This window comes from Tympanuchus pallidicinctus, unplaced genomic scaffold (assembly GCF_026119805.1).
Source record: "Tympanuchus pallidicinctus isolate F22 unplaced genomic scaffold, pur_lepc_1.0 scaffold3, whole genome shotgun sequence".
Lineage (NCBI taxonomy): Eukaryota > Metazoa > Chordata > Aves > Galliformes > Phasianidae > Tympanuchus > Tympanuchus pallidicinctus.
This window is the reverse complement of record NW_026294747.1, coordinates 38,351,876-38,366,255: the sequence shown is the minus strand read 5'-3', so window position 1 is coordinate 38,366,255 and position 14,380 is coordinate 38,351,876. Positions and strand designations below refer to the sequence as shown.

The 14,380-nt window shown below is 49.5% G+C and overlaps 1 protein-coding gene across 1 annotated transcript; it reads left to right on the top strand.

The window, feature by feature from the left end:
* The first annotated feature begins 10,229 nt into the window (after positions 1–10,229).
* NGB (neuroglobin) lies at positions 10,230–14,097 on the top strand. The gene is made up of 4 exons (XM_052694602.1): positions 10,230–10,442; positions 10,709–10,820; positions 11,688–11,807; positions 12,376–14,097. The coding sequence occupies exons 1-4, from the start codon at positions 10,339–10,341 to the stop codon at positions 12,520–12,522; spliced, it is 483 nt and encodes a 160-aa protein (XP_052550562.1). The 5' UTR covers positions 10,230–10,338; the 3' UTR covers positions 12,523–14,097.
* The last annotated feature ends 283 nt before the right edge of the window (positions 14,098–14,380 follow it).

Sequence of the window (14,380 nt, the reverse complement as noted above, 5' to 3'; positions counted from 1 at the left end):
TCATTTATCAAACCTTGAATTCTAGTGCAACTCATACGGCACAGAAGGGCTGTGTTAGCATCTCCAGGACAGTTTTCTGTGTGAGGAACTGGGACTCTAAGTCAGACTGCCTTTCATTCCTTTTCAGTAGAGGAGCCATAGGCAGCTGCTTGCTGTTGTAAGCTTCTGGCTCAGAGTGCCACAGAAACTAACACAGATTGTCTGTGATTTTGATTCTAAAGGTTTTGAGTTTATCACCTGCTGATAGTTCGTCATGGGAAGCTGTTGCACTAATTAGCTGCTGGATTTGATGATTCTTTTCCACTTGGCTGTTGCAAGAAGTGCTCCCACCTGCACGAGCCAGGGGTTCACAGAGATGATGCATAGAGAAGGATGTGGAAGCGGCTGCATAAGAGCTGTCCTGCTTTATCTCACAGCAGCTGAGAATTGTTAACTGTTGGCAACATGGCAGACAGGCAGTGCAGTGCTGCCTTTGTAGCAGTGTGATTCAGCATCTTTGCTCTGGGCGAGACTATCAGCCTAATGCCTTGCTGTCCTAAGTATGAGTTCTTCCTACAGTAGTCCTATTGTCATGGAGAGGAATTTCCATAAGTGCTGATAAAAGCTGTGATTTGAAGTGTAGGGGTTTTCCCAGCCTTTGATTTCTATTTAACAGCAAACAACAACCAAACAAACCTAGAAAACTTGTGTTACGGAATGATAATTTCTAACGTTGTTGATCTGCCATCTTAAATCTGAAAGCACAAAGCTCAGTGACCTCAGCTATTTTGGTGATGTTGAAGGTGTCAGCATTATAAGAACTGCCTGAGGAAGACGAGCCTGCGTGTTCCTTGCTCAGAGTACTTTGGTCCTCTGTTGCTAATAGCAGTGGGTGGGCATTGGTGGCTCAATACAGACAAAGGCTGCGTTGTTTTCTTTTTTTCTTCTCTTTGCAGTAGCCGATTCAGAAATTCTCTTTTGAGAACAGTGGTTGGCACTGAGACTGGCCTGTTTGCTAGGTGTTACATGCTGGTAGTGGCGTGGAGATACACAGTGAAAAAAATGCAGATATTCCACCAGGGGGAGCAACCTCCCGCTGATTTTTATTTTTTTTTATTTTATTTTTTTTTAATCTGGATTTAAAAACATTAAAAGGTTGATGTTTGAAGACTAGAGGGCAGACATGAAAAAAGAACACATGACATCTGCCACTTCTGGGCTCCATGGGATGGGTTTTCAAGTAACTGAAATGATGCTGATGTATTCTTTCTGTTGAAGAACACTGAAAAAATAGTATTTGATTTAATACTTCCTTCTCAAAAACAAACATGCAAACAAAAATGCACCTTCTCTGGTAATAGCTGGAACAGTATAGTAACCAAAATTTTGTGAATAAAAATATATTTGGGTTCTCCTACTGACTCTGACATAAAAAGATGTGGTGCAGCCATAAGGCAAAGGGTACAGGGCACTCTGCATTCTGGACAGAATTTGGGCTGTTTCAGTTCTGTTCTTCCCTTCGTATTTATGAACAAGTTCAGGCTCATCCTGCAGGCTGATTATCACAGTTCTCTTCCTCAGCCACATGGAAAATAGCTTTCCAGGGCCAGAAGATGCTGTTCTCTGGAGCAGCTGTTTCTTTGAAGTTTGCTTGACAGGGCTGCTTTTATCCCTAGTGAAGTATTTCATCAAACGGTGTCTGTAGAGTCAGACTACAAAAAACTGCAGATCTCCAGGTTCCCTGTTATGGTTTTGGGTTTTTTTTGTTGTTGTTGTTTTTTGTTTTTTTGTATTTTGTTTTAATCTGATAGCTATTTTCACCTCTTCAGTCCTTGGAGGGTAAATAGAAGGCCTCTTGACTCATTTGGCTCATCCTAGACATGCCATTCATCTTAAAATGTGTTAGCAGCTCCCTCTACACACCTCTGCACACCCCTATTCCAGCAGGAGGGACTGCCCCATTTCCAGGAGGTCAGCTACACACGCTGCAAGACAGGGCTTTGACTCTGGGAATGATTTGAATGGAGATTCCTTTGCCAATATTACTCTTGGTTCAAGCAGAGGACTTTGTGTCATGTTCTGCTTACTGCTGTCGTTCACAGTTCACAGAGTGGGACAGCCAGTACCACTCTCATTTGCAGTTTTATTTTTGCATCTCGATTGAATGTTCTTGGTTCACAGAGAGCATGGATAGGATCCTCCTTTTTATATCTCTCTCCTTCTGTTTCTTCCCCAAACTGCAGGAAGTGTCATTTTCCTCTATGTTTTAGGCTGTGCATCCATTCATGCCTGAATGAGGAGTAAGACAGGGCGCCCTGTAGTATCCTGAGTGAGTGAGCAGCTATCGCAGTGAGAGCAAAATGAGCACCAATTAATGGAAAGCTAAGCATAGGTTCATAGGTAGGATTTTTTTCTGCCAACTGCCCTTTTTGTATACTCTGAGAATCTTCATCAAGGGACTTGAGAGTGAACTAGCTGTCAACATTAGAAACGCAGACATTTATCTGAAGTCCTCTGCTTTTGTGCTTAGATGCTTCTGCTGGCCAAGCTTGTGTGATGGATTCTGAGCTGGCCCTCTGTTGACAAGTGCTGTTGTAACACCATTCCCTCCTCTCAAGGTACTGATGGCAGTGCAAACACCTCCCTAGCTGTGAGCCTGCATCTCCAACAGCTGCAGAGTGTAGGTAAGGGTGTTCCCCTCTACAGCAGAGGGACTGCACTTGGAGTCAGGTGGGGCCCTCCCACACTGGTCAAGTACCAGTTATGAAAGCAAAAACATGTGGACTGTTAGGACATTAGCAGGGGTTCTTATGTGATCCTGTCCTGTATTCCATGCCTTTCTTACTAATGCTGCTGTACATGTGTGTGCATACATGCACATGTGTGCACCCATCCATGATCTGACTGTCTTCTGATTCTTCTGAGATGGGATTACTGCACTGTACAGTGTGCAGAGAGAATGTGGGAGAATGGTCCCTTGAGCTATGAATATATTTTGTACAGAGAAACGTGGAAAATGTGGTAGAATTTTGAATTCATTTTTGTAATAAATACCTCTTTCAAGCATTCTTTTGTGGTTGTGGGTTTTTTTTTCCTTTTTTTCTTCTTCCTCCCTTTCCTCCCTGTCCCTCCCACACACAACTGAAGGAGCAACATGGATTTGAAATTGAACCATTGGAGAGTTTGACTTATGGCAGCGGTGATACAGAAACCATTGCCAGCATCAGCTTTATCAGCTTTTAGCATACAAATGTTGCTGGGCTGCAGTCTCAGGAGGTTAAGTCTTGCTGCAGTCCAAGCAATGCACCGGTAAGCACAGCAGAAGTGGAGCTAGATTGGCTAAAGATAAAGTACTATCTGTTGACGTGGATTTATTTCTCTATGTTGAAATTGTGTTAAATTGTAAGTACACATAATACGTGCTGTTTAATGGGTATATTCATCAGGCTTCTGGTAGGTTGCCTTCAGACATCTAACTTGACAGATTGGGCACTTTTTCCAAGAAATCAACATTTATGTATGAGTCATTCTTATTTTGAATGTGTAGTATCCCTAACATCAGCTCAATGCACAGTCTTGTACAAATGAGGCCCTTGCTGTGAACTAAATGCAAGAATCTGTAATAAAACTGGAATGTTGTAAATCAGGAGCTGTGCCAGGCTGTAGTGACAGAGCAGCGTGCATTTCTGAGTACAGCATTGCAAGGGGTGGAACTAGAAGGGGGAAAAATGCAGCCTTCCTCTGTGCAGCTATGCAGTGATGCCCAAATCAATGCTGGAGGAGAGCCGGCCAGCCTGCTTAGAGCTCATCCAACGGCTGTTGAAGTAAAATCAGGACGGCTGGAATCTGGACTTTGCCTTGACAAGGTGATAGAATAGGCAGACAGAGCTCCTGGAAGGCCCGGCGGTATTCTGTGCTGCTTCACAAAGCTCAAGCTGGTTGTGGGCTCTCATCCTGGAAGGAAGGGCTGCTGATACAGGAGCTGTTCTGGGGTGCAGGGATAATAAGAATGAATAAGGAAGAGAAATGCAGCAGTGTTCAGAAACTGCTGATTACATCTGAGGTAGAACTCTACTTCCTAGTCCTGCAAAAGAATGGCTTCTGTCCTCAGGTGAGTGAGCTCACAGGGGTGGCACGGATGCTTGATGGCATTTGTATAATGCTCTGTATGTAGTTTTTATTATACCATGTTTGGAATCTCTTGGGTCTCTAAATTACAGCCATTTTCCCATTATGTGGTTCTCAATGTGAACAAACCTTTTTTTCCCCCATAAATTGGTGTTTTCTCTTCATTTAGATCCTCAAGCTTTGCTTAATGTTTTTGCTAACCAAATATAGAAACTTCTACTGCAAACTTTAACTTGCTTTCTCTGTCTCTCTAATCTCCTGTACCTCTTTTCTCATTTTCTTCATTTTACCCATATGGTTTCCCAAATTGTACAATGCCTTCCAACATCGCACTCCCAAATTCCATATGCTGAAAGAAATCTTCATGATTCCGACCCCATCTTCCTGGTTTACATCCAAGTACTGGTGTATATATCCTTATACTTCTGTTTTCTAATATGCCATCTCTGAATGTAGTTCTGGCCCATGTAGTACATCATCTGAAAGAAGAAAGTTTGTGCTGTATCTAAATAGACATAGTCTATTGGGTGCTGTGACTGCTGGAAATTGTTTACCATGTTTACCATTCCTGCAGCCATTGTATTAGCCCCAGATTTCACCCAAAGCTCATCATCTTGCAGCCCTGCAGCTGATAAAAGGGAGCTCTTGGGCTCTGCTTGTCTGATTTTTTCACTGCAGTTTTGGATGAGGCAGTTCAGCAGTGTCCGTGTTTCTCCACTGACCAGAAAGAGTTTTTTTCTTGCTCAGATGAATGTGTCTGCAACTGATCCCTTGAAATGCTTTAGGGACAATAATTGTATGGCTACAAAGCAAAGAAGGAATCTAGCTGACAAAAAGGGAGGGGCTGGTTGAGGTGGGAATGAGAACATACATGAAGTGATGAATCTCTGTAAAATATATGAACTGTTTGAGAACAACCCAAACAAGCCACTGCAGTTGAAGAAAAATGAATTTCAATAGTCTGGTAACTTCCAGGCAAAATCCCATGGGAAGCAATTCTGAGGAGAGAGATTTAAACAGGTAACGGGAGCACAAGTGCTGGCCATCCCAGAGCAAAGTGTGGGATGGAAGTGCCAAAGAAGCCAAAGAGAAGCTTTTCATCAACTTCAAATACAGGACAGAAGCGTACAGAGAGTGACAACTGCTGTGCTGCTAGGGGCTGCGAAGGTGTCATATGGAAGGGGGAGGACTGCTTCACAGAAGGGGGGTGTAATGAGGAGCATCAAAGGTAGAAGGAACTGTAAGTAGTACGAGGTGGATTGAGAATTAGACCACTGCTTGGCAGAGAGGAGAAGGTATGGACAGGCAGATCCCTGAGAAGTTGTGCACCCATCCACGACTGCTTTTATTATAACCTCCCCACTGAGCTTTCTACTTTCTCTGTGCTGGTTTTTATCAGGTCAGTTGGTTTCTTTCTTGTAATCGTCCTGTTTGACCTCTTGGAGTATTAATGCATTTTTCTTCTCTGTAAATCTGATGAAGTTTCTGTTTATTCCAAGGATTGTTGTTGTTTTTTAAATGATAGCAATGCAAGTAGGTTGGAGGTCTCCTCAGGCAGAGCTGTAGGACTCATGGGTGCAGGCTGTCTGTGCCTGCTGGGCTTGAGTCTGGATTGCTAATGATGGCTGTTCAAAATCCAACGTAGTTCCCAATGGGTTGGAAAGTACTTCATGATGCGGCACAGCTACATAATTCCCTTAACGACAGAACCAAAGTATTTCATCAGCACTCGCACATTTTGACTCTGCAGTTTGCAGGTGCAAAGTTTCTCACTGAATGAGAGAGCATTTGTGACAAAGACCAAAACTGGAATGGCTGAGGTAGGTGGGGAGGTGAAGGCCACAGGGATCCTCAGGAGAGGGGTGGCACACACAGAAGCCACAACACATGGGGTTTGTGTTGAAAGCAGATGGCTGAGCACAGAGCCGAAAGGTGATGACGCTCACACAGCCCCGCATGAAGGCAGGATGCAATTAATGCAAAACGTCTGCTTCAATAAATCACTGCAAAAAGGACTGTGTTCAGGGAAGACTGTTGTGGGACAGATGGGGGAGGAGATGCCCCGGTCAGTGGTGTCCATGTGAGTTGCAAGAAGGAAGGAAAGACCAGAGGCTGGAGACGATCAACAAATGTTCCAGATATTGACACAGCCAGCACTTCTGAGAGGAGTGAGCACAGTGGAGGGCATAGAGGAAGTTCCTCAGGGAGAGCAGCTCATTGCAGCAAGCTGGTGTCAGCAACTGTAGGTGATCCAGAGCAGCTGGGAGGGTGGCAGGTGGAGGCCCATGCCCCTGTGTTTGTCCCTTGGTGGGACGGAAGCCAGGTGGCTACTGGCACTGTTGTGCTTGCCAGGCCACCAGGCGTGTTTCTGGTGAGATTCCAGCCTGGTGGTGGGGCAGCTCTTCAGGGCTATCAGTGGTGCTAACAAGGGGGTGAGTGACTAACAGCTGAGGTAGGTCCTTGCGCCTGCAGGAGCCAGACCTGCCCACATCCCTCAGAAGCAGTGCTCAGGCAGGTGGATCTACGCAGTCTGTGTGTCAGCCTTGGTTGGGTTTCACCTGTCTGCACACTCTTCTCTCCAGCCAGGCCCTGGGCAATCTGGGGTGAACCTGAGGATGCCCAGTATCAAAGGGACATCAGGAAGCATGTTTCTGTTTTGTTCTGTTCTTGCATTCTCTCCCACGCATTGTTCCTCCTCTCTGTCTCTCGCCTTCCTTCAACCGAAATCTCCAAGGCCAGCGGTGTGGCCCTATTCTCCCCGCAGGCATAGCACTGCCTGCAAGCTCTACAGCTGTTGCCTTAATCATTTTATGGGGAAAATTATTCTCTCCTGTGTCTTTTTTGCTTCTTGTTATGTAACTATTTTGTGGTTTGCTTTGCTACAGAGCTGTGTGGCTTGAGGGACAGTGTAAGAAGATGGCTGGAAATATGGCATGCCTCCTGCTCCTGCCTGAGGGTGGGATGAGGAGGAGACTATGGGCTCTGTGGTCAGAGATGGGAAAGAAGAGTAGCAAAGGGGATTAATGAGGCCCAAGAATCTGGCTGCATGGTGAGCGAGGAGCCCAGGGTAGAGGGATCAGAGCAGCACTATTCATGAAGACTCAATGGGTGAGGAATTGGAAATGAGCAGGAGCCCAGAAGGAGGGGGAGGAGGGGTTGGGTTTGTTAGAACAGCAACAGTGGTGTCACAGCAGCCCTGTAGGTAAACCGAGGCAGTGACACTTGGCAAGGTGAGCGATGGTACTGTACTTTGAAGGGGACCATAAATTAGATAGAGACCCATCACAAATTTTAAACAGCATAAACATAGTCTTCTGAAGCACAATAGAGCTCTACTAAAGGTCAGAGCCCCTTGTCAGCCATCTGCCTCACTGTTTTGCAGGCACCCTGTTGGTGACTGGAGCAGCCTGTGCTGCTGAACTTGTTCTTTTTCACTCATCACAGCTTCAGGGGAGGTCTTGCAGGAATCTAAGAACAATTCAGGAAAGAGCTGAGCTCTGGGCTGGCTGCACAGAGCTCAGGGAGCTGGGACCATGGCAGGAAATGCACAGACATGGCAGTGTTTGTAGTGCTCAGCCTCTGGACACATCCTGGGGCTTCCTTATGCCTCAAGACTAGCTAACCACTTGAACAAGGAGGGAGCTTTCCTGCTCTTTTTTCGTTCTTTGGATCCTCCCTGGACTCAGCCTGTGCTGGCAGCACTGTGGTTCTGCAGCAGCTTCAGAAACGCCTCTGACAGCCCCAGAGCTGTGAGGGAGCAGCTGCTCTGCATGCAAGAAGAAGCGCTGTGTCTCCTGGGTCCTCACTTTAAGTCATGCAAATGATGTTTGGATGTTTCTGAGACTTGAAGTCCCTCCTTTTTCCCACCTTGCATCCCTCCTGACAGCTCCCTGCTCCTGTGCTGGAGGATGTATGCTGGTAGAGAAAAGTACTGCTGTCTTCTCGAGACCCTTCAATAGGTAGAGCAGAATGTTGGGGAACAGATTTGCCTGGCAGAGGGCAGGGAACAGCTCCTGGATGTGTCCCCACACCATCCCAGGGGAGGGATAAGGAACTGGTTGGTTCCTTTTCATTCTTAGCCCTCATTGAGCAATACTTTACATTTAATACTTTACTTTACTTTTTTTTTTGAGCAATACATTACAGCCCTACCAGCTCACTGTCCCCTGGGGCACCTCCATCTTCAATGGGAGTGGGCTGGGCATGCTGGGCAGGGGCTGCTGCTACAAAAGTCTGCTCTGTGCCACCAGCAGGTGGCCACCGTCTATGGCAGGGAGGGAGGTACAATGAGGGGAAGTGAGTTGTCATTTCCCACAGCCATCGTGGTCATGCATTCAGTGCTGCCATATGAGATGCTCCTTCTGCTTGGAGCTGTTGCTCTGGGGTGTGAGCTGTACAGTGCCTGCATGGAGCCAGGGAAAGGTGTCCCATATCCCAACCAAAACTGAGGCAGCATTCCCAGGCTGTCTCCCTGTTTCACCATGCTCATCTCCTGCCTTGTACTCCCTGTGCCCATCTCACTCATCAGCTGATCCCTCAGCTCCAGCAGCCTGCCTTAGGTGCTTCCCTTCTGCACAGGAACTGCTGAACCACAGCCTGAACCACTGATTGAGCACCTGGGGAGAGAACCCGGTCAGCCCTGGGGGCACAGGTGAAGGCAATTCAGCTGTGTGACCAGAAGGGGTGGAGCCTGGCTGCACCTCTCTGAGACCTCATTTCAAGGCTGACTGCTGCTGGGGAAGGATCTCTTTTTGGAGATTCCTCCCTGGTGAAGCTTTCCCCTGTGAATCTGGAATCTTCTGATATGGGTGAGCAATTTTCTTTCCTTTCTTTATAGCACCTTTTTAGTGTGCTGGTCCTTCTGTCATCACACCTCTGTTGTAATGATTTTTCTCATTGTATTGATCTGGTCAATTGCTACATCAGTGACATTCAAAGCAGAACTGAGGTTTTCTTTTGGCTCCTCAGCCAGAGAGCTGGAGTCTCCTTGAGGAGCTTGGTTCCCTTGTGAGTTTGCTGGAGTGGAAAGTCTGGATCTAGGTTGGAGCTCTCTGTACCCAGCACTGTGTCCCTTCTGCCCTAAGGTGCAGGGCTCCAGGAGCCCATGTGAGCAGGGCAGGGCTTTGGGTTCCAGAACTGCCTTCTATGGCCCTGCCACTGGGCTGCCTCATGAATAGAAAGAGCCCTGTGTGTTGGAGCTGAGCTGAGCTGAGCTGTGCCTCCTGCCAAAGATGGATGGTGGTGCTCTGAAGCAGAGAGCCTCCGTTCTGCTTGCACTGGGTCAAGGTGCATCTGGGTTGGGGTCCAGGCCACTGTCTGCAGCAGAACATGAGATAAGATTGGCACAGTTGTTATTCCAGAGTGGAGCAAGGGTTTCAGTAACATTGGTGCTTCTGTGGTGTATGCATCCTTCTGCAACTCCTGTCCGTGGGGCTGCTCTTCTTTCCTGGGTTCTGCTACGCTCCTTGAGCCCTTGCTTGCTTACACTCCTTTGAGTTTCCTTTGTGCTCCCTTGGGCTAAATTAAACACATCATTTACCTTTATCTGAGCAATAAAGAGAAGTTCATTGCATCATAGAAACACTTGAGTTGGAGGAGATTCTAAAAGGCCATCTAGCCCAACTCTCTCTATTGAACAGGGATGTCTACAGCTGATCAGGTTGCTCAGAGTCCCATCCAGCCTCACCTTGACTGCACCAATCACACCCACTGACAACCTGAATCCTTCACTACCCTTACTGTAAAAAAAACTTCTTCCTTTTACCCAGTCTAAGTGTCCCCTTTAAGTTTGAAACCATTTCCCTTTGTCCTATCACCACAGACCCTGCTAAAGAGTTTGTCCCCTTCTTTCTTACACCTCCTTTAGATACTGACAGGCTGCTCTCAGATCTCCCCGGAGCCTTCTCTAAGGAGAAGTTGGGCATCCTGAACGTGTCTGACAAAGCTGGTCTCCGCTCTGTGTACCTTGGCAGGATTCAGCCGTTAATTGCCCTGAAATGACAGAGGCTCTTTGCGACGCCGGACCGGCACCTGCCCACAGCGGTGACCGAGGGGCAGCTCGGCGCGGTACCGCCCGGCCGGGGGGGCGCGGGGGCACGGCGGGGGGCGGAAGGCGGGCGGCTCCGCTCCGTTCCGGGCTCCGCTTCTCTGCCGGCCCCGCTGCGTGCGGAGCGAACCTCGGGCGGCGGGGACGGGGGCAGGTTCCCCGGGCGGGCTCTTCCCCGCCCCGCTATGGAGAGCGGGATGCTGTCTCGCACGCAGCAGGAGCTGATCCGGGAGAGCTGGCGGCGGGTGAGCAGCAGCCCGGTGCAGAACGGCATCGTCCTCTTCTCCAGGTGAGCTGGGGCTCGGGAAGCAGCGTGGCTCCGCGCCCGGGGTGCTCGACAGGAGGAGCGGATCCCCGGGGCGGCGGGCGGTGCGGGGCTGCCCCGCGCGGTGCCCCGCGTTGCGGCCGGGCAGGAGCTCGCGGAGCCGAGCCGAACTCTGCCGTGCGCATCTCAGCGTCTTCCCTACGGGCTGCGATGCCGTTGCCGGCGGGTGAGCGGGACTCCGAATGGAGCCAACAAAGAGAGAAGATGGGGCCTCTCTCCCGCCGTTGCAGGTTGTTCGATCTGGACCCTGACCTGTTGCCCCTTTTCCAGTACAACTGCAAGCAGTTTGCCAGCCCCCAGGAGTGCCTGGCTGCTCCCGAGTTCCTGGATCACATCCGAAAGGTGAGAGGGGTCGGGGCAATCCGCGGGTGGATTCGGGACCGCCGGGAGTCGATGGGAGCGCGCGGGAGGGCTGCTGTGTCCCCGAGACGGGGAGGGAGCGGTGCTGAGGCTGCCTCGTGGAAGCTCGCGTACAGGAAGAATTGGGCATAACGCAGCGCAGCCCTTTGGTGAGCCCGGAGCAGCAGCCCTGCTGGGACAGAGTGCAGCCTGTGCTGCCTTCGTAACCCCATAACCTCCATCTTCAAACCAGCCTTTATAACCTCCATCTTTAAAGCGGCGGAGCGCCTGCTCGCCTGGCCTTGTTCCTTGTGAGAGGCTCTTTTCTTGATAGCTGCAGGCTTTCTGCTATTTCCCTGCCGCTGCTTACTGAACAAGCAACGTCCATCTTTATTTCTGCTCTTATTGCCTTAAGCTGAAATAGCTCTTTGCTCTAGCTGGAGATAATTTCCCTCTTGAAATTATAGAGTACGGTTCTATCACCTCTTGCCTTTGCTGGGTTTACCATGCCCAGGTTTTAATCTCTCCTAACTTGTTCTGTCTGCTCCCTTCATCCCTCATTAACTCTGTTCTGCTCCCACGTGACTCTTCATCCCTCTGGGAGCCCACTGCCATTTGTGCATTGCCAGAGCATATCTCCTGGCTGGGCTCTCCTCCACCTCCCCTCAAAATACTTTGGCCTACCTTAGCATTGTCTCCTATGCTTTTGCACTATCCTGGCAACTTCCAGAGGTTCCACTTTCTCCTCTGGGAAGGGAGGCCAACAGCTCCTCTGCTGTGCTGGGAGGTGGTGGTAGCTGCTGGGCTGAGCAGGGTGAGCTAGAGGGGCTGGCCTTGTACAAATGTGGTGCAGCTACTGTGCTCCCCCAGGTGATGCTGGTGATTGATGCAGCTGTCAGCCACCTAGAGGACTTGCCCTGCCTGGAAGAATACCTCTGCAACCTCGGCAAGAAGCATCAGGCAGTTGGTGTGAAGGTTGAGTCCTTTTCGGTGAGGTGTACTCTCCCATCCCACTATGGCTGTTTGTGCAATCCTTGATGGTTCCAATTCTGAGCCACTGGAGATGTTGGCTTGGCCTGGGAAGCCCTTGAGCACCCCTTGTTTCCTGCCTGGAGAGTGAGGGCAGAGGAGAGCAAAGCATTTAAGAGGCTGTTCAGTCTGTAGAAGGGAAAGCTCAGGGGAGGCCTTATTGCTCTCTGCAACTCCCTGAACAGGTGACAAGGTGGAGGTCAGCCTCATCTCCCAGGTTATGGTGATAGGATGAAAGGGAATGGCCTCAAGTTGTGTTGGGGAGGCTGAAGTTGGATATTAAGAAATAGATAGATTAAGAAAAAGATGTCACACTAAGGGATATGGTGGCATTGGGTTGATGGCTGGACTAGGTGATCTTAGTGGTCTTTCCAAACATTAACAACTCTGTGATTCTATGGTTTCTCACCTGGAGGGAGCGATGGCTTGGTGCACCATTGTCTCTCACCCAAAGTGGTGCGGGAGTGAGGGAAGGGATCTGCCTGTTGTTCCCCAGCACTGAGTTGACACTTCTCTGTTTGGATTGCAGACAGTTGGCGAGTCCTTGCTGTACATGTTGGAGAAGTGCCTAGGTGCTGCCTTCAGCCCAGATGCGAGGGAGGCCTGGATCAAACTCTACAGTGCGGTGGTGAAAGCCATGCAGCGTGGCTGGGAGGTCCTCCCAGAGGGGGACTAGCCCTAGGCCTGGCCCTCTACAGGACGAGCACTCACCCCTCTGCCTCTCTCCACCTGTCTGTCTCTATGTACCAGCCCACCTCCTCCAGCCACGTGTGCTGGGTTCTCTTCGTGATCTCACCTTGCTTTGATGCTGCCATGTCCCTGTCTTTCCTGGTGGCCACAGGGTATCTCTCTGTAGCCCAGAGTGTCCAGCACAGCACCACTTCCCAGTGCCAGGTTCCTGTGTGCCAGCACCTGTAGCTGTGCTTTGGCCTTCTGCTGGCTCTCTACCCTCTTCTTGCTGCCCATCCCCATAAGATAGCTGCTGGTGAGGGCCTCTCAAGCCCCACAGTGAGCTCTCATGCTCTTCACCCAGCATCACCATGGGCAGTGATCTTGGTGCACCTCTGCCCTTCTCCTGTGTGAGGCTGGTCACAGTGTAGTGTGTTCCCTGCGAGTGTTTCCAGTGGTGGGAGATCACATTAATACCAAGGTAAGGCTGCTCTCAGTGATGTAGGCTGCTGCCCAGAAGGGTTCCTGTAGACTTGGCCAGTTGATTTTAATGTGTGAGAGTTGGCTGAAGTGCACCAGCAGCAGTGGTTATTTAATGTTTTGTATTGAGAAGAATGAAGCAAATACAAGAAATCATGTCTTAAAATAACAATGAAAGTTGCAATCATGTCATGGCAACGGCTTCTGGAAATGATGCTGGCTCTTGGTCAGGGGAAGAATGGCTGTAATTTTTCTGCTTATGGGGGTAGGACCTGGAGTGCTTCCTATCTGCACAGTGCCCATCTGCAGAGCTTCCTCACCTTGCAGAAATAACTCCGCTGTACCTGAGACGCAGTCACCGTGGAGGGGAGAAGGCACATGGCTAACACTGAGCAGGTAGGGCCATGTTAGGGCAGGAGTAGAGCACCTGCCAGGAAGCTACCAATGGAATGGCTGGGAGGCAGAACCCACGTGCTCCAAGGGAGTTGAACTTGATCTCGATGGAGAAGGTCATCTTTAAGGGAAGTCATCCCAGGGTAAGGACAAGGAGCAAATGCTTGTCTGCAGCCAGTGCCCTTTTTCACTTCTTCAGTGCAGGAGAAGGCCAGTGTTCAGGGCTGTGATTGTCCCTCCTGTGCTGACCTATCCTCCCTCTGAGCAGGAGGGCAATCCATGAGATGTGTCACCATCCCTGTCCCCTGCCCTGTGGTGCTGGTGGCTGTGCTGAGCACACAGCAAGGACCCTGATTGTGAGGGGAGTGGTGTCAGGGCAGAGCTGTATGTGCTATGCATGCTATCTTCCCCAGGATACCAGGCTGTGCTCTTGCAGTCTGATACAGAGTAGGAGAGGTGGGGAATGGGGCAGTCCTGTTACAGCCCTGATCTGAGGCATCAGCACCACAGGCAGGAACGTTCTGAACCTGCGTGGCATATAGCCGCATGTGTGAGGAATTGAGTGTGTGTTACTGCAAGAAATGGTCCATTTGTCCTTTAGCTTCCACTCCTTTTTGTGCCATGTTTTGTGTAATTCCTAGAGGAAACAAACTAGTCTGTGTGCCTCTTATACCCAGGTGTACTGTTTAATAAAGAACAATCGAGAGTCTCTGCCCTTTTGGGTGCCTGTTTATTTTGAGAGGCCTAAGCAAACTTAACAAAGGATGACAGAGGAGTTTGCTGGGCTAGATTTAAATGTTCCAGTTCTTCAACTAATCTGACATCCCTTACCCTATACCAGCCTTTCTGAGGTAACACCACTGGGTGCTCCTCTTCCCCCTGCACCTTTTCTGCTCCTGCATCTTCCCCTTACCCCTGAAGTGCTTCCAGCCCAGATAACTCTTCCAGTTGCTGCCTTTTTTGACCTGCTGTGCTGCTGCCACAGTGCCATA

Excerpts from the sequence above, each read along its gene's own strand:
- NGB (XM_052694602.1), top strand. The coding sequence starts at position 10,339 with ATGGAGAGCGGGATGCTGTCTCGCACGCAGCAGGAGCTGATCCGGGAG. Across the intron at positions 10,443-10,708 it reads GGCATCGTCCTCTTCTCCAG|GTTGTTCGATCTGGACCCTG; the intron begins GTGAGCTGGGGC and ends CCGCCGTTGCAG. Across the intron at positions 10,821-11,687 it reads TCCTGGATCACATCCGAAAG|GTGATGCTGGTGATTGATGC; the intron begins GTGAGAGGGGTC and ends GTGCTCCCCCAG.